Below are 25,613 nucleotides of genomic sequence, written 5' to 3'. Positions count from 1 at the left end.
TGTACGTGTACGTGTACGTGTGTGTACGTGTACGTGTGTGTACGTGTACGTGTGTGTACGTGTACGTGTGTGTACGTGTACGTGTGTGTACGTGTACGTGTGTGTACGTGTACGTGTGTGTATTGGTTCCATACATTGTACTAGGGAAATATTTAAAATGTTGCAATAACCGGGACAAATGGGCAAATAAAATGTGTAGGCTTTATCCACAGTAGGACGTTTTATTTTAACACTATAAATGGCCGAAAACGGAGAATTTTTTTTCCACTTTTTTCTTATTATTCCAATTGGAATGCATTTAGAATAAAATAATTCTTAGCATAATTTACCTCCCAAAAAAACAAGCTATAGATCAAGTTGTGATTAAGTTATTGGCAAAAGAATGGGAGGAGCGCCTACAGGTGAAAATTGCTCCGGTCCTAAAGGGTTACACCCCCCCCCCCCCCCCCCCCCCCCCCAGTGGTCAAGTGGTTAAACCACCACCAAGCAAGCAAATACTGGAAAAGAATTTTGAAAGTATTTTTTCTCCTACTATTTTTGTACTTTATCAATTGTAGAGTGCTGAAAAATTATTTTAAAGAGAAGATGAAAAATTATCTCCCAGGAGAAAATTCAGGAGAAAAAAAAAGTTAAATGCAAGTGAGCAGTGTAGCTCGCTTGAGCTATGCCGCCACTCCGAACAGGACCATCCCGTTATTTCAGTCACCCCCAGCGTTATACTGACCTTTCAATAATAGGCTACCTAGACGGAAAGGACACCTATAACAACATCTACCAGGCATGGGCAAACTTGGCACTCCAGCTGTTAAAGCGGTTCCAAGATGAAAAACTAACTATAACAAGTAACTTGTCTATATATCTTAGCTAAAGTTTAGATAGTTTACACAGCAAATCTAGCTGCAAACAGCTTTAAAGAGACTCTGTAACATTAAAAAGATCCCCTGGGGGGTGCTCACCTCGGGTGGGGGAAGCCTCCGGATCCTAATGAGGCTTCCCACGCCGTCCTCTGTCCCACGGGGGTCTCGCTGCAGCCCTCCGAACAGCCGGCGACTGTGCAGACTGTCCGTTCAATATTTACCTTTGCTGGCTCCAGCGGGGGCGCTGTGGCGACTTTCGGCACGGAAATAGACGGAAATACCCGATCTCCGTCGGGTCCGCTCTACTGCGCAGGCGCTGGAAACTTGCGCCTGCGCAGTAGAGCAGACCCGACGGCGAACGGGTATTTCCGCCTACTTCGGCGCCAACAGCCGTCAGAGCGCCTGCGCAGGAGCCAGGAAGGTAAATATTACATCACCGCTGCACGGAGGGCTGCAGCGAGACCCCTGACGGATGGAGGACGGCGTGGGAAGCCTCATTAGGATCCGGAGGCTTCCCCCACCCGAGGTGAGTACCCCCCAGGGGCCGTTTTGTCGTTACAGTTCCTCTTTAATAGAATAAGAATATTTCTTCCTGTGATACAATGACAGCAGACATGTTTGTAAACATTACACAGAGGCAGGCTTATCTGCATCTTGAGCAAAGAAACCGAATCCCCCCTCCTCCTCCCCTCTGCCTCTGAAATCTCTGACTAGTAATACCTCCCCCTCCACCTGCCCAGACTGAGCTCCCATGAGCCCTTGCTACTGCCAAGGCTCTCTGAAACCTGTGGGTGTGGTTTATTTAGTTTATAGGGAATTAGAGTATTAAATCAAAAACAAAAAAAGTATTTGGCTTGAGGAATGCCCTATAAACAATATGAAAGGAACACAATTATGCAATGAGTAAAAGTTCATCTCGGATCCACTTTAAGGAACTACAAGTCCCACAATGCATTTGACTTTACGAGGCATGACTGTGGCTTCAGACTCCTGCAATGCATTGTGGGACTTGTAGTTCCTTAACAGCTGGAGGGCCAAGTTTGCCCATGCCTGATAGGCTATGGAAATATACAATAGTCCACATTCTAGGTTTTTAAATATCCTACGTCATGATCTATGAAAAATTGCAATGCTATGCCTCTGAAGAAGTGGCTATTGTTAAAGCTGTGAAACATGTGTTAGGCCTTTCCTGACATCAACATGTGACCGATGGACACTTTACTTGTGCTCGTCAGACAGACAGACACAGAACATTTATATTAAGCTTTTCCCCTGGCAGACTCAGTGCTTGAGCTGCAGCCACTAGGACGAGCTCTATAGGCAGTAGCAGTGTTAGGTAGTCTTTCCCAATGCCTTCTTACTGAATAGGTGCTGGCTTACTGAACAGGAAGGGCCGAGATTCAAACCATGGTCTGTGTCAGAGGCAGAGCCCTTAACCAGAACACTATCAAGCAATCTGTTTTACCGGGACCGATGGATACCAGGGAACGGAGCCACTCAGGGGACGACGAGGGACGCAACGCTGCTCATGGGGCTGGAGGAAGCCCCGGGTAAGTATAAAGTCTTTTAGTGTGCCCATCTCAGGTACACTTTAGCAGCACAGAGGACTTCAAGACCTCCTCTACCCCCACTAATCTCTACCATAGAGGTATGGCTTGTACACAGCCAAGACCAGAACACAGGGCTGTTTCTGGCCACTTTGGCACCCGAGCCAAGGCACCTTTTATCTCTCTATCCCTAATCTAGGGAACAGGAAGATCATGAAATACATCAGTTAGTTTTGTGGGCACCAATAAGAAATTGATCATTTACATAGAAATAATGTTTCTCAAAATAAGTTTGTAAAGGATACACAAATTATTACCAGTCCATGTACATCTCACTGGCCCAACAGTGGGCCAGATATATATCCTGGGTCTTTAAAAGTTAGAGTATTGTCCTGGAAATCCAATTAGAGCTGAATCAATCAAGACAACAGTGCCCATTTAAGTGTTAAAATTTCCATCCATCTCTTAATGGAACTAGCAGCAGTTGGCCATAAGAATTCCATAAAGTACAGTGTGCCAAGACTAGCTCTGTAGTGCCCCCTACTACAGTCACCCCAGGCAGCTGCCTGGTTTGCCTATGCCTAAAAACAGCCCCGCAAGAACATGAGGCCTATCTGAATGCTACTATGATGACTGGCTTGTACTGACGTTATTATTTATCAACAGGAACTGCTATTGTCAGACATCAGTGTGTGCTTTATACAGCAAGCTCAATCTCACTACACAACAGCTGTACATAGACCCCAAACTAGCTACACACTATAATCATGCTCTCTGGAACTGCTGTATATTTGGAACGGCTATATGTCACAGGATGTGTGGACTGAATCTCTGAGCTGGAGGTGAACAAGCATTGCAACAGCCACTTAGTTTCCAGAAAAATGGTGTGAACCCTATTCAGCAGTCCCTGCCCCTTCTGACATCACAGCTGAGCAGAATATTGCTGTCTTCCTATAGGTTAGGCATGTTGTACTCGTACCTGGTCTGGGAATAGTTGGTAGAGCTGGCAGACGTCACTGCAGAGGACTGTGAGGAGTTGAAATTAAGCCCTTGGTCCACCCAGGTGGTTCCTGTGGCCATTTCTAGTAGACAGAAAAAAAGTGAATCTTAGTTTGAAATCACGAGATACACAATTTTTTACACAATTTTTGTAAAAGAAATGAAACCAGACTTATTGCGCACAACAATTTATATGTAAATCATGTTCCCTTGTCTGATGCCTTTTAATTATATGAAATAAGATGGCCACCAGACCAGGTTCCCTCTGTAGTAGGTCACATGACCAGTGTGCAGGCAATGAGACACGCCCCTTTTCTTCAACTGAGAGCATGTTACCAATGCCTGGGCTTATTAATAATGGTCTGTTGTGTGGTAAAGGATTTTAGCCATATCCTGGGTCATGAAAGGGAAGTAAATTAGCTGTTGGCAAATCAGTCCCATGTTGGCAACCACGGTATAAACCTAGGCTGTCCTGAATGCATTTTCTGTATTAGTTGTGGATTCTGCACAACTGCTATTTCACACACTTTTACCAACCCTGACTGATCTACTATAACCCAGGTGAGGATGGTCAATCCTAACTACTAAATAGCAGACATTCATAAATCCACTGCAGGTTTTCTGGATCACTTACAATGTCCCCATTAGTGGTGTTGGAGGTCTGCAGATGCCGGAGTAAAGCGCTTACAGGGGCACTATAGTGACATATAGCAGAATGTAGCAAATTATTCAGGATCGCCACTTTTACAGTAATCTTCCTGGTTTCAGCATCAGAACCCCTTCCTATATCTATAGATTGCTGTGTATTAGTATGCAGCCCTGCAATGTTTAGCCTCTCCCAGGCTGGTTAGCTATGCGGAATTCTCCTCCCTTATCATTCTGGGAGCCCCGGCATTATTTTCACTGGCATTAAAATCCTCAGAAACTAACATAACACAGAGCTGCACCCGTCAGGACTTAAGACGTCACCACCTGTGATACATTTCAGAATGTAGATCAGGAGGATGGATTTTACAATAGGCAAAAAATGTATAAAGTAATATTGCAAACAAAAAGCAATTATATTTATGACATACTTTTCACTGGAGTTCCTCTTTTAACAGGAACCTGAAGCTAGAAGTATACGGAAGCTGCCATATTTATTTCCTTTTAAACAATACCAGTTGCCTGGCAGCCCTGCTGAGTAGCACCAGAAACAAGCATGCAGCTAATCTTGTCTGATCTGAGTATAATGTCAGAAACACCTGATCTGCATATGCTTGTTCAGGGTCTATGGATAAACGTATTAGAGTCAGATGATCAGCAGGGCTGCCAGGCAACTGGTATTGCTTAAAAGGAAATAAATATGGCAGCCTCCATATTCTTCTCACTTCAGATGTCCTTTAAAGTCCAGCTAAGCGCAGCTTATTCCCATTCTGAACCTGACCTGTCAAAATGGAACTTTACACAGATAATCATGAATATCCATCCAATACATGCCACTCAGATATACTGGATTGTGCCCCCCTTGGCAGAATGTGTATTTCTGACAAGGTAGCAGGTTGTAGTGGAATAAGGTTATGATTTGGATGCAGTGCTCAGCATAGCCTTGAGACGCCACCCCTGTGCAGAACCAGAATAAAGAGGACAGCTTATAATAAACGGTTCCCAGTGAAGGCCTTGCAGTCCTCTGGTGCCCATGGGAGAATCCCAAGAGATTGCCAGGCTCTTGTGAGAAACGCTTGGCCTTGGTCTAGTCTGTAATATTCACACACTGAACACCTGCTGATAAGAGACTTTTCCAGCCCATGCCAGTTTCTGAGACCAGGCGTAGCAAGTGCCAGCCCTTTCATTTTCTAATAAATATTATTAGATGGAGCTGCCAACTGCTTTCATGGGAGCAGATGAGAAGATGATCTATTATGGCTAAGAAGCTAGACCTGGTTATCATAGCGGACTAAACTGGTTTCCTGGCAGAGCCTTTGGAAGACCAGTATCAGACTTTTTGGTAACAAAGTCCCAATTAGGATTACATGCCAAATAGGACCAAATCAAACCAGAAAAAGTGGTTAAATGACACCTGAAGTAAGAGAGGTATGGAGGCTGAAACATTTATTTCATTTTAAACAATGAACATTGCCTGGCTGCCCTGCTAAGCCTGTTTCAAATTTGTTTAGTCTAAAGCCACATCTACACGCGTAGATGCGGCCACGATGTTCCTTATCAATCGAGCCGCTGATGCGGCTCGATTGATAAGATCCGACAGGACGGATCTCCCCACCGCCGATTCCCTGCTCGCTCCCCGCGAGGGGACAATGGCAGGGAATCGAGCGGAAGATAAGCGGCGCGGGGACGAGTGGGAATCGAGCGGGAATTGATTCCGGAGTGAGCGGGGACGCGGAAGAGGCGATTCGGCGGCTAATCGAGCCGCCGGATCGCTGCCTCATCTACACGTGTAGATGAGGCTTAAGGCCCTAAACAAGAATGACTATCAGATGTTGCTGGCTGGCTGGATTAGCTGCATGCTAGTTTCAGGTGTGTGATTCAGACACTATTAATGTCTGAAAGATCAACAGGATGCTAAGCAACTACTGTAGTATGGTCTAAAAGGATATAAATATGATAGCCTCTGCATCCCTTTCACTTCAAGTGTCCTTTAAGTGCTGAACCCTGAGCTTTAATTGAACAGTGGATCAATACAGACTGCTTTGAGGCTGTAAGACCGAACCAGAGAATCCAACAAGTCCGCAAAGATATCAGAGAGAACAGAACCTACAGTATGTCACTTCCCTTTACCCCACCCATCCCATTCCACAGTGTCCTGACAGGCATAGGAATATGCAGCTCATGTACTGTATATAGAGCAGTGGCAAATAAACTGGTGGTTCTACACAAAGGACAGCAGAAATGACAATTTGCATATGATATACTGAGACATTAGAATTGTATGCACAGAGCTGACTTTCTGTTAGTAATGCCAGTGTAGGATACTCAAGGCACCCACAACTGAAGTGAGAAGAATATGGAGGCTGCCATATTTATTTCCTTTTAAACAATACCAGTTGCCTGGCAGCCCTGTCAATCTCTTTGGCTGCAGTAGTGTCTGAGTAACACCAGAAGCAAGCATGCAGCTAATCTTGTCAGATCTGACAATGTCAGAAACACCTGATCTGCTGCATGCTTGTTCAGGGTCTATGGCTGAAAGTATTAAAGGCGGAGGATCAGCAGGATGCCAGGAAACTGGTATTGCCTAAAAGGAAATAAATGTGGCAGCCTCCATAGCCCTCTTGCTACAGTTTTCTTTTAAAAATAAAGGTGCTACAGTTAGACCTGAGTAAGATCACCAATGAGGCAACCTAGGGAGGCCTAGGGCCTGGTGGCTGTCTAGGGGCCTGGATGACGCCTCATCTGACCTGTCCTCCACCCAACTTCACACACTAAAAAAAAGGCAGTTGCATGCAGGCAGAGCTAAAGTTGCCATTTTGTCCAGGGCACCATTTCATCTCAATCCAGCTATGATTTGGATACACGGTAAACAGAATATAAACTGTTTCCCACTTCTGAAGATTTGGAGCTTTTAGTCTGTTAACAGTATTGCTTGAATGAAAATCTTTTTCTAGGCGTCCTTCCCCTTTAATGTGATAGTACTCTGTCTTGTGGGGATGAATGGGATTTCCCCTGCTAGCACTAGTTGTTCCCAATGGTCAACAGGAAAAGCCCTTTCATTAAGCAGAGATGTCACCTAGGAGGCAATGAATAGGCAGCTTGATGTTTAATATGCATAATGAGGCTGCACCAAGCTCTGCCCCATCCCACACATACAATGCCATTAGACTAATGGAAATCCCATCACCCAGGCTCTCTGCATTCTGGACCACATTCCACAAGCCCCACCCCCCTCCTTGTAACTCTTTCAGCCTCCTGCGGGTGATGTATTGCTCGCTCACCATCTGCTGCTCCCTGACTACCACTGCGAGGGAACCGTGGATCCCAACTCACAGAGACCACAGCACATCACTGTACAATATACTCAGACTGCCTCGGATTTATATGACAGAACTGGGCCTGTCTGGAGAAACATTAGAGACTGAGTATATCGCTATACCGCAACAATACAACTCCTCTGTGCTGCATGGAAAGGCATTTTCCCGCTCTGATGAGATGTTCTGGTCTGAGCTGAACTTTTTTTTTTTTTAATAGATTTTCCTCCTCATTAACTTTGGAAAGTTATGTTTAATAATACTGCAAAAGGTTTCATTACCCTTTAGGTGATAAGTAAACAGAAGAACAGGGTTCCCTTCAATCCATGTAATATTAAAAGGGACCAAACTATACAATGGGGTGCGAAAGTTTGGGCAACCTTGTTAATCGTCATGATTTTCTGTATAAATCGTTGGTTGTTATGATGAAAAAAAAATGTCAGTTAAATATATCATATAGGAGACACACACAGTGTTATTTGAAAAGTGAAATGAAGTTCATTGGATTTACAGAAAGTGCACAATAATTGTTTAAATAAAATTAGGCAGGTGCATAAATTTGGGCACTGTTGTCATTTTATTGATTCCAAAACGTGTAGAACTAATTATTGGAACTCAAATTGGCTTGGTAAGCTCAGTGACCCCTGACCTACATACACAGGTGAATCCAATTATGAGAAAGAGTATTTAAGAGGGTCACTTGCAAGTTTCCCTCCTCTTAAGTTTCTATGAAGAGTAGAGAAAATCATGACAATTAACAAGGTTGTCCAAACTTTTGCATCCCACTGTACCTATTGATGTGTGTGTTCTTTGATTACCCCTACAGCACAAAAACAAGAGCTGCTAATAATAAAATGACTTGTGTATGCCTTCGTTGTTTCCTGATTTCACAACCCTAACACCTTTCTCCATGGCTGGCCTGCCTGCAACTTAACCACCTCCAGTCATGTCCATCATAAACTATGTGTCACAACTTCACCTTCCCTCTTACTTCTCTATAAGGCTTATTCATACTAACCAACTTTTTGAGATAAGAAAGAGGGGCACATAAGCCACACCCCTAATCACAAGCCTATAGCTTTAAGTTTTACACAGCCATATCAAACCCACATGTAGACAGCCTGTTTCTGACTTTTGGTCCTCATCAGTACATGGCAGGGATTGATAAGGCTGTATGAAATAGGGCTTGGACCAGTACAACAGAGTAACCAAGCAGCTCAGGGTGCCCCAAACTACTATGAATGTATAGGGGGATAAAAGGAACCAAAAAACCCTCATACTAAAAAAAGCAAAGCTTGGTGTAATTGCCTTCTTAAAACAGAAGGAAATTTGCAATAATTATCCCCTATACATACTTAGTAGTTTGGGTCACCCTGAGCTGCTTGGTTACTCTGTTGTACTGGTCCAAGCCCTATTTCATACAGCCTTATCAATCCCTGCCATGTATAGATGAGGACCAAAAGTCCAAAACAGGCTGTCTACATGTGGGTTTGATATGGCTGTGTAAAACATAAAGCTATAGGCTTGCTATACACCAGCGGTTCTGGATGCTTGCTTGGCTTAAAGAGACTCTGTAACATTAAAAAGATCCCCTGGGGGGTACTCACCTCGGGTGGGGGAAGCCTCCGGATCCTAATGAGGCTTCCCACGCCGTCCTCTGTCCCACGGGGGTCTCGCCGCAGCCCTCCGAACAGCCGGCGACTGTGCCGACTGTCAGTTCAATATTTACCTTTGCTGGCTCCAGCGGGGGCGCTGTGGCGACTTTCTGCACGGAAATAGACGGAAATACCCGATCTCCGTCGGGTCCGCTCTACTGCGCAGGCGCCGGAAACTTGCACCTGCGCAGTAGAGCAGACCCGACGGTGATCGGGTATTTCCGCCTACTTCGGCGCCGAGAGGCATCAGAGCGCCTGCGCAGGAGCCAGGAAGGTAAATATTGCTTCACGGCTGTACGGAGGGCTACAGCGAGACCCCCGAGGGACGCAGGACGGCGTGGGAAGCCTCATTAGGATCCTGAGGCTTCCCCCACCCGAGGTGAGTACCCCCCAGGGGCCGTTTTGTCGTTACAGTTCCTCTTTAACAAGGGCGAAAAGGATAATTTGCATATTCAGTGGTGGAGCATTGTGGGTAACCACAAATGTTCACTTATAACTGAATTATTGCAAATTTCCTTCTGCTTTAAGAAGGCAATAACACCAAGCTTTGCTTTTTTTTAGTAGGAGGGCTTTTTGGTTCCTTTTATCCCCTATACATTCCTAGTAGTTTGGCTCACTCTGAGCTGCTTGGTTACTCTATAATTCAAACCACACTGGTCCTTTCTAACCTGGTTCATTTTCCTTCATATTAACATTTGAAATTCAGAAACAGATCAATTTAAAGGATGAGAATAAAGAGTCAATTAAAGAGAGTCCAAGGTGGGCTCATAAAATTAAATAAAAAAAAGTAGGCTACCTGATCCAGGGGCTGAGCGGATCAGGTAGCCGCAAAAACCGCTGCTCCTGTGGGCCGCACTGGCCCACTTTCACTTTCCTGACCTCTGGGTCACGATGCTGGAATGAGAGAGACTTCGCTCTCATTCACAGTGTGCAGGGAGGCGGGGGACCGGCAGGGGGCGTGGCCAGGGGGAGGGAGCTGCCCAATGGCAGCTCTGGAAACCTTGCAGGAACGCCCCTGGCAGGCATTTTAAACAGGATATCCCTTTCCCCTATGTTTACCTCCAAGATAGTTCCAAATATTGTCACTAATCTCAGGGGGCTATAGCGCAGCGGTGGGGGGGGGGGCAGAGATCGGTAGTGTGGGGAAACAGAGGCATGTCATGAGGCAGAGAACATGCCTTTGCGTCCCATCTTTCCCGTATGGAACCGCCTCAGGTTCTTTTTAAACAATTTTTTTCAGTAGAAAAACATATTTGCGCAGTTCCGTACATCAGCCTTGAAAGAGGGAGAAATGGGGAAGAAAGGGGTGGGGATTTGGTTTCCAAAGAGGGACTGTCCTTCTGAAAAAGGGACAGTTGGCAGGCATGCCTTATTCACACTAGGAGGGTGGCTGTTAGTCATTATGCACTGCACATAGTTTGTGATCTGCATGGTAACACGAAAGTCCAGAGTTTCAGTTTACCATTCACAGTACAGCTGTGTGTTCCTGCATGTTGTGATATAATGCGGCTGGAGAAATGTTATTGCTCGGCGGGACGGGGGCGAGCATTAGTCATCTAAGTTCTGTCACTTACTTGATATTACTTATGTCTTATGTGATAGAGATAGATTGGGATTCTGTATAGCATTTGTGGTAGACTGTAAACCAAGGGCTGTGTGACCTTGAATCATGCACATCTACAGGGAGCCAAGGATGCTCATCTAACTCACTCCGGTGTATAAACTCTTAGTAAAATCTGAACTGGATTAGGATTGGGAATCTTAGTACAACTTCTCACACAACTCCAGAAAGGAAAACCAGATTTGCAATTTTGCCTCTAACAGTTTTTTTTTTTTTGTATTTTTTTAGGCACTTGGTCATTCAATACCAGTCAGGTGTTAGCAATTCAAAATCATGCGTCTAAAGGTGCCCATACATCTAGCGATGTCAGGCAGACTGACCATGAGACAGATCTCTCTCTGGTCGAATGTGATCGGAGAAAGATCTGTTGCCTGACCATACACCACAGGCTGATTCCCAATAGATTTTAGCATAAAATATATAGAAAATCAACCTAGCACCGCCACCTGCCTGGCATAAATGCAAAAAGCACCCCTGTGTCCGTGCAGTGTAAAAATCTCACCTTTCCCGCTGGCTCACTACCGGCCTCACCCGCCATCACTCCTGTGTCCGCTCTTATCGCGAGCGCCACCACGTGGTAGTGTGTGTACCACGAGACATGTGATGTTACACACATGCATGGTACCACTAAGGGGTGATGGCGAAGAAGGCTGGGAGTCATGACAACACACTAGGGCACAGCGGCCGGGGTTTTCACCATGCAACCGATCCACCAAATCGGACCGAGATTATCCAGTATGCTCGACCGATACAGTCGACCGATTTTGGCCTGAAATCGATTGAATCATTGATCAGACATGCTGGTTGCAGAACCCATTTTCATCTGATTCGATAAAATTAACGAATCAGATGGTCGATTGGGCTCCAGGATTGGTAATGTATGGGGCAACTTTAAAAGATGGATATCTAATATGTACAAATATTTTTATATTTTCTAAGATATTCATAAGAAGCTTAACATGGATCCGAGATGAAAAACTAACAATAAGTAACTGGTCTATATATCTTATTTAAATTTAGATACTAGTTTACACAGAAAATCTAGCTGCAAACAGCTTCAACAGTTTATGATTATTTATTCCTGTAATACAATGAGAGCAGCCATGTTCTGTTTGCCACATTACACACAGGCAAGCTGCTGTCCATCTCCAGCCCTCAGCCTGTGAAAACTTCACTCCCCTCTCCTCCTCCATCCTCCTCTCTGCCTCTGAAATCTCTGGCTAGTAACCTCCTCCTCCTCCTGCTCAGACTGAGCTCTCATAAACCCTTGCTACTAAGGCTCAAAGTGCCAAGGCACTCTGGCGAAGCTGTGGGCAAGGCTGGTTTAGTTTATAGGAAATTAGAGTATTAAAACAAAACAAAAAAAGTATTTGGCTTGAGGAATGCCCTATAAACTATATGAAAGGAACACAATTATGCAATGAGTAAAAGTTTATCTCGGATCCACTTTAAGAGGCATCTGGGGTATTTGCTGTACCTACTGATAGCAGCCATACAATGTCAGAGATAGAGACAGGATCTCAGCAAATATATAAACAACTGTTTGTTGCATGTGTGTTGCTCATACCTGTCACATATCCCTCCAAAGCTCTGGGAACAAAAGATTTGGCAAGTTTCAGGTTGTCTGACGTGCATTTTCCAGACTCAAGCCCAAATGACATCCCCATCCTTTTCAGAACCTCAATGTCATCATGGATTTCAAAGGCGTTGTCAAAATTAAAGAGGTATTCAAACCTACAAAAACACAGACATACGTTCAAAGAACTGAGCCATGCTCAGAGAGTGAGAGCAGAGAGATGGCTAATGGAAACTTTGCAGAAGACTGGATAATGCATAGAATGCCAGAGAAAGTTATAAGCACATACGACAGGCCAATGATCAGAGACCTGCACACACAATAGGCCAATGATCAGAGACCTGCACACACGATAGGCTAATGATCAGAGACCTGCACACGCAATAGGCCAATGATCATATACAGGGACACATAACTACTTAATGCACAAAACAAGTGGATTACTCTTAAGGTGTTTTCTACCTATTCGCCACACTCACTTGTCACTAGAAATACTGCAGTCAATGACCGTCTTTTTGCTGGTGTTGACAATGATAAATGGCAGCTTGATGGTGGAGTTTACGGCTGGTGGCGTTTGGCTCTGCTGCTCGTTCTGTCTGTTCCTCTGAATGAGGTGTTTGAAGGCAATTTGCTGTGGAAGGGAGAGAATGCAATTAGGTGGTGACAGGAGGAACAAAATGTCTCTACAGCCATGTAAACATTTAAGATGGCAGCTAGAAATACAATGCCAGATCTGCATATAAGTGATCGTTCTAACAAGATCTGTACATTAATATAAAGACATCCAGTGCTTAAACATATCTGACACGGGTGAGAGTACACTTCATGCATGCCCAGCAGCAAAAAAAACGCTTGTACAAAGCCATTTACTCCATGCACAAGCGACATTGTGCTACTGGGCATGTGCAGACCATATTTGCACTAGCTCAGTACGTTCACACTCATACACTGATGAGAGTGCGACCATAAAACGGAAGAGTGCCCTGGGTAGCAGCGGTGGGCTCGAGGAGGATCTGTGAAGCCTTTGGAGTATCCAGAGGCTTCTCACTAATTAGACAAGTATCTAACGTTCAATCATTTTTTTTCCTCAGAGGTTTGCTTTAGCTCCGTCATAATTGGCTGAAATATTTTACCACAATGATGTATGGTCACATGAGTGTACTGGTCAGACTGTCACAAGACCAAAACACTACTGCCCTTCTGTTCATCTTATGGTTGTGAGCCACCAAGTCAGTTCCTCTTAGTTACCTCAATAAAAGAGAAAGACAACCACACTTTTCCAAGCACACAGCACTTTACTGTTACAGGCACCATAGTGGACAATTAGCGCAGTGCTTTGATAATACACAGGGTCTATGAATACTAAACAGCTTATCATTGTAGTCACATGTGTCTCTTATCTTCTGATCTTGAAAGCAGAACTGGGACGGTTTATAGATATGAGCGATATAAAAGAGCCTTTGAAGACCATAATAGCAGCTGTGAAACTAAACATGGCCATATATAGGCTCAACAAGAATGAAGTTGGACACACATCAGCTTGTCCTCGAACAAATTGTATCGCACCTGGATCTACTGCAATCATCTTCGGGGTTCTGCAAAAACAGGTTTCTAGCTCACAATTGGTGATAGTTACATTTATGCAGTGAGCAGGGTAGGAACAGACTTCCTCTGAAGAAAATACAGCGACACATTCCTAGTTTTGATCACTAAAGAGAGAAAATACATTTCTAAAGACCTGTGACAGCAGCTTCAGAAAACCTTTGGTAGGGCTTACTTTCGAAGAACTGAAGTGCTAATTACAACAATCCTATCTGTAGCAAGAAAGGCAACATTAAGACTTACTACTAAAATCTCTTTCAAGAATGAATCAAAAAGGACATCCTCCTTGAGAGATCACCTCTCTATTAAGATTAATACCTCTTATAGTTTTAATACAAACACCGTGAATGGAGGGTTATTAGGGTGCTGTCCTTCCATTTCCTGGCAAAGAGGTTACAGGTAATCTAACGTTGTCTTTCCTAAGTCATCTCAGGACAGCACCCATGAGAAGATAAACAAGACTAATGCATTACAGATGAGCAATTGCTTTCAACACTCCACACTCAAATGTTAAATCTGCCTTTAGTCTGTAATGTCTTACAAAACATATTATGCTACTCCAAGAGGCAGCTTTGTACGTGCCCAGTAGTGGTTCCTGCCTTTTCTGCCCAAGTTGAAACAGCTCTTGTAAAATAAATCCTGTAAGGCTTAAGCAATGGTGGCTTCTGAAACCTGATTGGGTCTTGTCTGATTGGGTCTTGTCCAGCAATGAGAACTTGCAGGGAATTCGATCTACTTCAGAAAGATGTAACGTCCAGGAATCAACATCTGACATCTAGATAATGCAAACATTCCTAGTTTTGATCACTAAAGAGAGAAAATACATTTCTAAAGACCTGTGACTTCTAGAAAGGAGGAGTTGAATCTACAAGTACTTCTATATTCCGTAATAGAGCAGTAAGGCTCTTTAATAGACAGAACCTGCATTTCTCCCACCCTTCAGGCATAGAAGATTGTGAAGAAGGCCATCATAAAGGTCTTATTTTTCTGCAAGAGTATGTGGGACTGCACCTATCCTATTACTAACATGAATATTTGAAATGTCATTCAACTTCATGTCCAAATGGGGATGGAGATGTCATTAGGACTGGACGTTGTCCTGAGGTGATCTTGAAAATGTGACAGCAAGAGTGACAGGATTCCACACCTGCCCCCTCTGTCCACTAGAGGTCATGTTTCAGAGGCGAGATCTGTTTTATCCTGAATGAGTTTTCTATCCCCAAACTTGAAACAGTGACCTCTAGGGGAAAGAGTGAGAGTGGACTCCTACCAACAAACTGCCACAGAAGTTGCAAACGCATTTTTTTTCCAAGATACTGAAAAAAGCACTTGGGTCATTTTCTGTGAAGGTTCTCATTCCAGCAAGTCATGGTATATCCCATGTAAAATAAGGTAGCTTTGCCCGGACACATTTTTCAGTTCTAGAAGACATGTAATTGCTCCTACGGAGAAATTCTTCAGTTCTAATGTGTGAAGTACATTTCTAGGCATACTATAAGTACAGCTAACACACTTACTTCAGCTAACATTGTAGCTTAAAGTAGTTTTCAGGTTAATGGCAAATATATTGGTGGTCCCTTTGTCTGATCATAGATGACATCTTTTTCAGACCAGTGCTTTTCAGTTGAAAATGTGGACCTAATTAGCTTCAACAGATTCTCCCTTCTTTAGGTGTGAACAGACTGCAGAGTCTGTACCTGCAGAGGAAGCCCTACTACTTTGGGCCAAGAACTTCCGCAGAGGTTGCTTGGTGTTGGCACTCTGGTAGTCTAGACTGCACATAAACCAAGTTGCTCTGCCTGATTGTGATATTTGTTGAAGAACATCCTGAGTTTCTCCAACGTTCTCAGTTGTTCACATAAGTGAGTCAGCCAGCTGGCTGGAGAGAGGTTCCTTATGTCGATGACCGGTTTGAAAGACAAATATTGCTTAAAAGGGTATGAATTACGGCTGCTATTAACTTCATGGAGTTCACCTTTCAGACATGAAGGTTGGAAGGAGGGTGTCCTCGTTCTCTCAGCATGGGCATAACAATCACCCCTGCCATCGCAGGGGGGCCAGAGGGGGCCACTCCTTTTATCCAACCGCAAGTGCAGCCAATCATCAAAAAAAAAAAAACCTCCCTGTTTGCTCACAAAAAAACATGTGCAGGAGGGTCAGGGTGTGTAGTTTTCTCCTACTTCCAGGTGCTGCTTCACAGCAGAACACTCTGCTGCAATTTGTGGGCTCCCGGTCACGTGACCCTCATGGTGTTTGTGGACCAAGGGGTCCCATGCTATAATTTTTGCAGAGGGGCCCTATTAAGTCTAGTTATGCCCCTTCTCCTCAGGAAGCTACACTCACAATCGGCTGGCATCATCTTTGCAGCTAATGTATGTCTATGCAGGGTTTGTGGCATACAGGAAGTGAAAGTAGTCATACACAGCTTGGTATGACCAACTATTGACTCTAGTTCACATCAGTGATGACATGAATACCAGTATTAAAGACCATAAGTGCAAAAGAACAGTAACTTAATTCCAGTCTTATATGGCTTCCAGTACTACTGTAATGTGACCTTATTATTGGTCACTTTACGAGTTAGATGTTTAGTACTAAAGACGGTGCAAGGAGAAGCAGTACAATGTGAACTAATGCTATATTTTGCATAAAAGTAGTAACTATAAATAAAAACCCTTCATGCAGATGGATTTCTGTTACTGACCCTCCTCATGTAGTACTAACAACACACAATAGTTGGATAGGAAAATAAGAACAGGACAGGGCACTTGTGCTGGGACTCTATGTCTGACGGGACTCAACAATCGCTTCCATTGTCATGGTCTTCATTCTTACTATGCTGCAAAAGCTGAATGGGTGGCCCTGTGACCGCGGCCTCACATGATGCAAGCTTACAAGAACAATTACACACAGTGCAGTGTTTTACTGCAGCAACTACAGGGAGAGAAATATACTACAGAGAAGAAAACCTAGAAGAGTCAGGTCTTACAACAAAGCATGCACAGTCTAGGTATATGATGGTGCTCCTGTGACACGGGACCTATAGCACCATCATGGGACAAAATTCTGCAGACTTAATGTTTGCTTATGAAAGTAGGCCTAAATTTACATCACAGGAACCTATAGGCACAGATTTTCTGGCAGCCTAGACTTCACCCTCCATAAACCTTCGAACTGCACCGCAAGAGAGCTGGTTGGCCCAGGTGTCAATTCTCCCTTTCTTCCCTTGCCGGTCATAACTACAGTTAGCCCTTAGAGCTCTTTCACACCAGAGCCCATTTGCTGCGTTTTGACGCAAAGTCACAACTCTGCGTTAACCGAGGTAAAATGAAAGTCCGTAGACTTTCATTTTACCTTTCACACCCGACGCTGCGTTTCGATGCGTTGCGGTATGACGCACCCGGGAGCTTTTAATCGTCGGGAGCCAGCGTTTTCCCGTCGGGTGAATTAATAGCTACCGCCGCTGATTGCGTCACACCGCAGCATCCCGACGACACCCCGCAGGCTATTTAAAGAGACTCTGTAACAAAATTTTCAGCCTTATTTCTTCTATCCTATAAGTTCCTATACATGTTCTAATGTGGTCTGGCTTACTGCAGCCTTTCCTAGTTGCACAGTGGCTGTACTATCTCTGTTATATAATCTAATCTTCTTTCCTTTGTCAGCTTTGTCGGGCTCACGCACTCAGGCAGGAATGTGCTGCTCTGCTTGTGATAGGATAAAAGTTATGCACACTCTCTCCAAGCCCCCTGCAGGCTCTGTATGAGTAACAGACTGAGCTTCTCTCAGCCTATCACAAGCTGGTTAGAAGCCATGTCTTTTGTTTGTAAACACTGCCTAAAACTGGCAATTACAAGCCAGGATTGCAGCAGGGAGTGGCAGAAACAGCACAGAGTGGCCCAGGAGAACATAATGAATAGAATGGTAGGATTTTTATTGTAATAATTTTAGAGTACAAATTCTCTTTAACATGTACAGGAGAATGGTTGATGTGAAAGAGCCCTTAGTACCGGGTTTCCCCAAATGTAAGACATCCTCTGAAAGTAAGCCCTAGTAAATATTTCGAGTGTGCTCAAAATATAAGACCTACTTCTAAAATAAGCCCTAGTAAAATTTAGCCTGCATCCCTCTAAAAGAAGTCCCAAGCAGCAGACCCGTTCTCCCCGTCCCCCCGCCTGCCCGCCCGCAGCCTCGCTTTACCTCCCGGCTGCTAGTGCTCGTGGCCCCGTCCTGCAGAGAATCCACATCCTCCTGTTTATTGCCGGCATAATTCACACACCGCAGATTAGCGGTGACGTCTGGTAAAGTCAGCTAATGTATCCAATAAGAGCGCTGACCTATACAGGAAGTGATCTTTGTTTACTTCCTGTATAGGGCAGCGCTCGTATTGGATACATTAGCTGCCTTTACCAGATGTCACCGCTAATCTGCGGTGTATGAATTATGCCGGCAATAAACAGGAGGATATGGATTTTCTGCAGGACGGGGCCACGAGTGCTAGCAGTGGTAAGGTAAAGCAAGGCGGCGGAGGGTAGGAGAGAACAGGTCTGCCGCTTGGGCTGTGTTCAAGCCTGCGAGTGGGCGGGTGGCCGGGGACAGAAGGTCTGCCACTTACGACTGCTTTTAGGAGGATCTGGAATTTCTGCAGGAGTGGGCCAGGACAGTGTAAGTTGTAAAGCGGGCAGGAGCAGGTCTGCTGCTTGGGGGGTCTGCAAGTCTGACAGCCACAGGGGCTTATTTAGCAGGGAGCAGAGGGGGAAGCAGCCTATATACACTAAAGGTGATGGCTACCCCCGGAAAATATAAGACCTCCCCAAAAATAAGCCCTAGCACATTTTTTGACGGGTAAATTAATATAAGACAGTGTCTTATTTTCGGGGAAACACGGTATTAGGTAGGCAGGAGTACCCTAAGTATTAAGTGGCTAGTGGTGCCCCCGACTGAAGGGTGATCTCGTCAGTGGAATACCGAGAGCTGGGTGAGTAACCTCTCTTTTATGCTCTGCTCGGAACTCTACATAGGGAAGGATGGGGGAAAAGACACTAGGGGAGGGAAGCCAGGTTCCTCTCCAGCATCAGGCGCCTGTAGGCACGTGCCTACAGTGCCTTGCCTACAGCGCCTTGTAGTAAATCCGGTTCTGAAAGCATTTTACTTAGCTATGCACAACAATTCTAATATATCTTTACACACACACACAATTTTTTTGTCAAACTTATATATGTTAGTTTGGATTTTTTTTTCTTTCAGTTTTGTACACAAGTAGTAAACACCTATCCCCACTGTCATGTAGAGACCACAGATATTTATTCTGCATCTTTCAGTCCACATTTTAATGTGATTGGCTACTGCTCGGTCATACTAAATGCATACTGCATTGCAGCCACTTAGATTAATGAGTCCTGCTATGTTCTAGTGATCTATAATTAATATAAGGAGGAGTGCTGGCCTTAGGGTGGATAGTGCTCTATGGAAAGTCCATCATGCACTGCTTAGGCCTGTGGGTGTATTCTGTCATTTTCTCTCCTACATCTTCAGCTATCAAACACACCCTTCTCCAGGATGCTGGTTCATTCATTCCTGCTTATGACTGGTTGTATCACAGAGCAAATCACATTGCATAGAGAAAGGGACTTTTTAATGAGTGCTGAAGCAGAAGGGCAGAAATTCACAAGAAATACACCTACAGCTTGAAAACCTGGGCTCAGTAGGCAGGTGGCTTCTCAAAGGAAAAAAGTGACATGTATAGATTTGGAGGGATGGGATAGTCTTGAAAATGTTTTAAGAGGAACTTTACTGAAAGATAGCAATAGGGGGGAAAAAATAAATCAATACATTGCAAGTTAAAACAAACACACGTATATATACACACATATATGAGAGAGAGAGAGAGAGAGAGAGAGAGAGAGAGAGAGAGAGAGAGAGAGAGAGAGAGAGAGAGAGAGAGAGAGAGAGAGAGAGAGAGAACCATGGCCCTGTCATTACACTGTGGGAGGGGTTTCCCTACAATATCAGGCATACAGACGTCCTTGCTGATCTATTTGAGAAAAGGTAAAGATTTTTCATGGGAATGGGGGTATTGGCTACTGATTGGGATGAAGTTCAATCCTAGATTCAAGTTCCTATTTAGGAGGCCAACCTCTGCCTCGGGTGCGTGCACGGCGCCCTCTGCCTTAGGTGTGTCTATGGCACCCTCTGCCTTAGGTGTGTCTATGGCACCCTATGTCTTGGGTGCGTGCACGGCACCCTCTGCCTTCGGTGTGTCTATGGCGCCCTCTGCCTTGGGTGTGTCTATGGCGCCCTCTGCCTTGGGTGTGTCTATGGCGCCCTCTGCCTTGGGTGTGTCTATGGCGCCCTCTGCCTTGGGTGTGTGTATGACACCCTACCCTGGGCAGAAGCACCAATGCCACATTTAAAAAGCTTTTCCTGTACAGAAGCATAAGAAACAGCGATGTGGGGAAGACTGGAAGAAGATTAGTTACCTGTAGCAGCAGCTCCTGCAGCTGAGCGCTCTTCTGCTTGATACGTTCTATTCTCCTCTGCTTCTCGATCTACAATTCCAGCAGGAAATAAAAAAACAAGTAAATTGTAACAACTAAATCATTATCAATATAAATCACATAGTAATCATACAACAACAACTTCCATGAGCTAAAAACTACGGTATTTATAACCCTCTCTATATACTGTATTTGCATGTCTCTCGTATAAAAGACATGTTTTCTGTTTCCACTTATTTTAAAGAGGAACTGTAAAGACATATACAGGAATGCAGTAAATTATTCAGGATGGCCACTTGTATGGTAATATTCCTGTATTTAGCATCAGAAAAACTCCCTCTATCTAAATATTGCTGTTTATGTAGTCCCGCCCTCCCACTTCACTGAGACTGACGTCTAGGCTGTTTATTATACAGAATCCCCTTCCCCTAACTCCCCCACAGCATTCTGGGAGGCCAGAGGTCTTTTCTGCTGGCTTTAGAATTCTGGGGCCTACATGCAATAAGCTTTTACTCCTGGGTGACATTTTCACACCTTGTCAATAAAATGCCTTTTAAACCACCAGCAAGCAAGACAGTAATTATTTTAAAACAATCATGAAATATCTCCTAGGACAAAACTCATTTAAAATTGCTAATTGCATATGGGCCTCAGTAACTAACATTCCGCAGAGATCACCTGCCAGTTCTAAAGATGTTGCCGCCTATGTGAAATGTCAGAATGTAAATCAGGGAGAGGAAAGATTTTACAATGAGCCAACATGGACTACATAAATTACTACAAAAAAAAAAGCCATTTTATTTATATTATTCTGACTACAGTTTCTCTTTAAAGGTTTGTAATCAAGATACACTGTTGGACAATTGCCACAATACCCACACCGTGTAATCAGACTGACATAACTTGTTAGTAATCCAGGATCTCAGCCTACTTATAGACTAATTATAGATCCTCTATAGAGGATAGTTACATCAGCTAATTCTACGGTACACAAGCCGAAAGTGCGGTCATTTATTCTCAGAAAGCTCCAGGATCCCAGCCTGCTTAGATCACAGTAACAGCTCATCAAACTCCAATATTAAACTGTGCTCTGTAAGGTCACGATGAACAGAATCACACACTACTGTAATAGTTAACTTCTCAGCCAGAGTACTTCAGGGCAGAGCTATGGGTCTCCCAGTACTTCTAAGCGTTGTATTTATGTATATTTCATAACTTCACCAAATCAGATAAATACCAACACATACTCGTTTTAGCTAGATCCAGGATAAAGCAGTTTTTATTCTGCAAGACTTGTGGTTTCAGTGAAGTAGTTCTTGCTGGATTATAAACGCCAGTTCATTTAAAGGACAATTGAAGTGAGAAGGATATGAGACTGCCATATTTATTTCCTTTAAAATAATGCACATTTCCTGGAATTCCTACTGATCCTCTGCCTCTAATACTTTTCTGAACAATCAGAAAGTTCAGATGTTGCCGACTGAAGTCTGATTGCGTTTGCCGCATGCATGTTCCAGGTGTGTGACTTACATATGAAAGATCAGCAGGAAGACAGGCAACTGGTATTGGAAATAAATATGGCAGCCTCCATATCCCACGCACTTCAGGTGTCCTTTAAGACGGGTCAATAAGATGAGATGGAGTTTCTTGGTGACATTCAGGAAATGATTTCCAAAACTGCTGATGGAGTGCATTAGAGATGTGCAGGGAAAGGGGCATACACACTATGGCCCTTATTCAATGCACTTGTTCTAAGTTTTCTTCTAGAAGATCATATTTCATCTTCTGATTTAAATAATTTTTCAGCTCTCTGCAATAGAAAAAGTACCAAAAAGTGTCTTGCTATTGTTAAGGTGTGAAGAACAGCACCTGGCAGGGAAAGTGAATTGAATTATTATTATGGCAGTCATAAGCCCTACATATCTTACACTGTCAAAATAAGAGGGGGTTATTTTTAGCACTGCAACAACTCTTCATCTCTTGTAGACTGGAACTGGGTCTCAAAAGGGTCTTCTCACCTACAACAAGATGCCTCACTTACAAGTGATTGGTGGTGGACTGACCACTCTATGGGCCTATTCTAGCTTTAAAGGACAACTGTAATGAAAGGGTATGGAGGCTGCCATGTTTATTTCATTTTAAACAATACCAGGGCCTGCCCTCCACAGAAAGAGCAGGTAGATAAAAACTGCTGTTATTAGCAGTAGCAATGAGCAAACAAAAGCTTTAATCAGCAGGAGGTAGAGAGATAGAACATTTTTCTTCAAACAGTTTAGAAAAATCACACTTTACATTTGCACCTACCCCTGGATAAATAAGGGCAGTGGGATGGGGGAGGGGTGTAGCTTCTACAGCTATTAGAAACCAGGACAAACTGCAGAAAAAAAGCTGCTTGGATCTCTTTAAGTTACCACTAATGGAATCTTCAACTGGTTAAAATAGGCCTCTCAAATGTTAGGAGGGTCTTCGAACAGGCAAATCAGTTCTGTCCGAATATTTAGTGTACTACTGTGACATTTCTACTATAGAAATAATTTATCTAAAAGCATATTTTAGATTCATTACTGTTCCTTAAAAAGAAGTCAATACAAAAAGAACTCGCTGTAATCGATCCAGCTATAATGAATACGTAGAATGTTTATTTCATTACTTAGAACCTCCGTGTTTTAATCCTTGAAATGGGGGAGATATATACACAAGGGCCTCTTATAAAGCCGTTAACAATTGGTAACGCTTTTTAATATTTAGAATTATACACAATTCTGATAAGTCAGGGAAATTGGGAACAGGAGGCCATATAAATCCTGTGAAACTGCATCATCCTTACATAATGCGGAGAGTGGAAATAGCACAGGATAACGCATATTACCACCCCCGCTCCTGCAAGGAGACACGCTCTGCTGGAGCACAGTAGTAATGAGCTGCTGAGTCAGCTTTCTCCACAGCTGGGTACCGGGACTCACTACATCTCCTGCCTGGGCTGCAGCACATACAGGCTGAGCGAGGATACAGCACTGCACTGACCTGCTGTCACTACATCTCCTGCCTGGGCTGCAGCACATACAGGCTGAGCGAGGATACAGCACTGCACTGACCTGCTGTCACTACATCTCCTGCCTGGGCTGCAGCACATACAGGCTGAGCGAGGATACAGCACTGCACTGACCTGCTGTCACTACATCTCCTGCCTGGGCTGCAGCACATACAGGCTGAGCGAGGATACAGCACTGCACTGACCTGCTGTCACTACATCTCCTGCCTGGGCTGCAGCACATACAGGCTAAGCGAGGATACAGCACTGCACTGACCTGCTGTCACTACATCTCCTGCCTGGGCTGCAGCACATACAGGCTGAGCGAGGATACAGCACAACACTGACCTGCTGTCACTACATCTCCTGCCTGGGCTGCAGCACATACAGGCTGAGCGAGGATATAGCGCCTGCACTGACCTGCTGACTGTACAGCAATCCAACACTACATCTCCTGCCTGGGCTGCAGCACATACAGGCCGAGCAAGGATACAGCACTGGCCTGCTGGCTGTATAGTAATCAGTCACTACATCTCCTGCCTGGGCTGCAGCACAAACAGGTTGAGTAGGGGATACAGTACAGTACTGACCTGCTGACTGTACAGCAATCCGTCACTACATCTCCTACCTGGGCTGCAGCACATACAGCCTCAGCGAGGATACAGCACAACACTGACCTACTGTCACTACATCTGCCTGGGCTGCAGCACATACAGCCTCAGCGAGGATACAGCACTGCACTGACCTGCTGGCTGTACAGCAATCCAACACTACATCTCCTGCCTGGGCTGCAGCACATACAGCCTCAGCGAGGATACAGCACTGCACTGACCTGCTGGCTGTACAGCAATCCGTCACTACATCTCCTGCCTGGGCTGCAGCACATACAGCCTCAGCGAGGATACAGCACAACACTGACCTGCTGGCTGTACAGCATTCCAACACTACATCTCCTGCCTGGGCTGCAGCACATACAGGCCGAGCAAGGATACAGCACTGGCCTGCTGGCTGTATAGTAATCAGTCACTACATCTCCTGCCTGGGCTGCAGCACAAACAGGTTGAGTAGGGGATACAGTACAGTACTGACCTGCTGACTGTACAGCAATCCGTCACTACATCTCCTACCTGGGCTGCAGCACATACAGCCTCAGCGAGGATACAGCACAACACTGACCTACTGTCACTACATCTGCCTGGGCTGCAGCACATACAGCCTCAGCGAGGATACAGCACTGCACTGACCTGCTGGCTGTACAGCAATCCAACACTACATCTCCTGCCTGGGCTGCAGCACATACAGCCTCAGCGAGGATACAGCACTGCACTGACCTGCTGGCTGTACAGCAATCCGTCACTACATCTCCTGCCTGGGCTGCAGCACATACAGCCTCAGCGAGGATACAGCACAACACTGACCTGCTGGCTGTACAGCATTCCAACACTACATCTCCTGCCTGGGCTGCAGCACATACAGCCTCAGCGAGGATACAGCACAACACTGACCTGCTGGCTGTACAGCAATCCAACACTACATCTCCTGCCTGGGCTGCAGCACATACAGCCTCAGCGAGGATACAGCACAACACTGACCTGCTGGCTGTACAGCAATCCAACACTACATCTCCTGCCTGGGCTGCAGCACATACAGCCTCAGCGAGGATACAGCACTGGCCTGCTGGCTGTACAGCAATCCGTCACTACATCTCCTGCCTGGGCTCCAGCACATACAACCTCAGCGAGGATACAGCACAACACTGACCTACTGTCACTACATCTCCTGCCTGGGCTGCAGCACATACAGCCTCAGCGAGGATACAGCACAACACTGACCTGCTGGCTGTACAGCAATCCAACACTACATCTCCTGCCTGGGCTGCAGCACATACAGCCTCAGCGAGGATACAGCACAACACTGACCTGCTGGCTGTACAGCAATCCAACACTACATCTCCTGCCTGGGCTGCAGCACATACAGCCTCAGCGAGGATACAGCACTGGCCTGCTGGCTGTACAGCAATCCGTCACTACATCTCCTGCCTGGGCTGCAGCACATACAGCCTCAGCGAGGATACAGCACAACACTGACCTACTGTCACTACATCTGCCTGGGCTGCAGCACATACAGCCTCAGCGAGGATACAGCACAACACTGACCTACTGTCACTACATCTCCTGCCTGGGCTGCAGCACATACAGCCTCAGAGAGGATACAGCACTGCACTAACCTGCTGGCTGTACAGCAATCAAACACTACATCTCCTGCCTGG

The 25,613-nt window shown here is 44.9% G+C and overlaps 1 protein-coding gene across 13 annotated transcripts in view; it reads right to left on the bottom strand.

The window, feature by feature from the left end:
• The window catches only part of TFDP2 (transcription factor Dp-2), a 122,937-nt gene that overhangs the window by 12,064 nt on the left and 85,260 nt on the right, over positions 1 to 25,613 (bottom strand). For all 13 annotated transcript variants that reach the window (XM_068280478.1, XM_068280467.1, XM_068280477.1 and 10 more), the window contains 4 exons: positions 20,296 to 20,364; positions 12,694 to 12,845; positions 12,206 to 12,372; positions 3,384 to 3,486 (listed from right to left, as the gene is read on the bottom strand). In XM_068280478.1, coding sequence (XP_068136579.1) covers positions 3,384 to 3,486; positions 12,206 to 12,372; positions 12,694 to 12,845; positions 20,296 to 20,364 — 491 coding nt within the window. The remainder of the gene's footprint in view (positions 1 to 3,383; positions 3,487 to 12,205; positions 12,373 to 12,693; positions 12,846 to 20,295; positions 20,365 to 25,613) is intronic.

Source organism: Hyperolius riggenbachi, chromosome 4 (assembly GCF_040937935.1).
Source record: "Hyperolius riggenbachi isolate aHypRig1 chromosome 4, aHypRig1.pri, whole genome shotgun sequence".
NCBI classification, from domain to species: Eukaryota; Metazoa; Chordata; class Amphibia; order Anura; family Hyperoliidae; genus Hyperolius; species Hyperolius riggenbachi.
The sequence above is the reverse complement of the archived record's forward strand: the minus strand, read 5'-3'. Positions and strand labels throughout refer to the sequence as shown.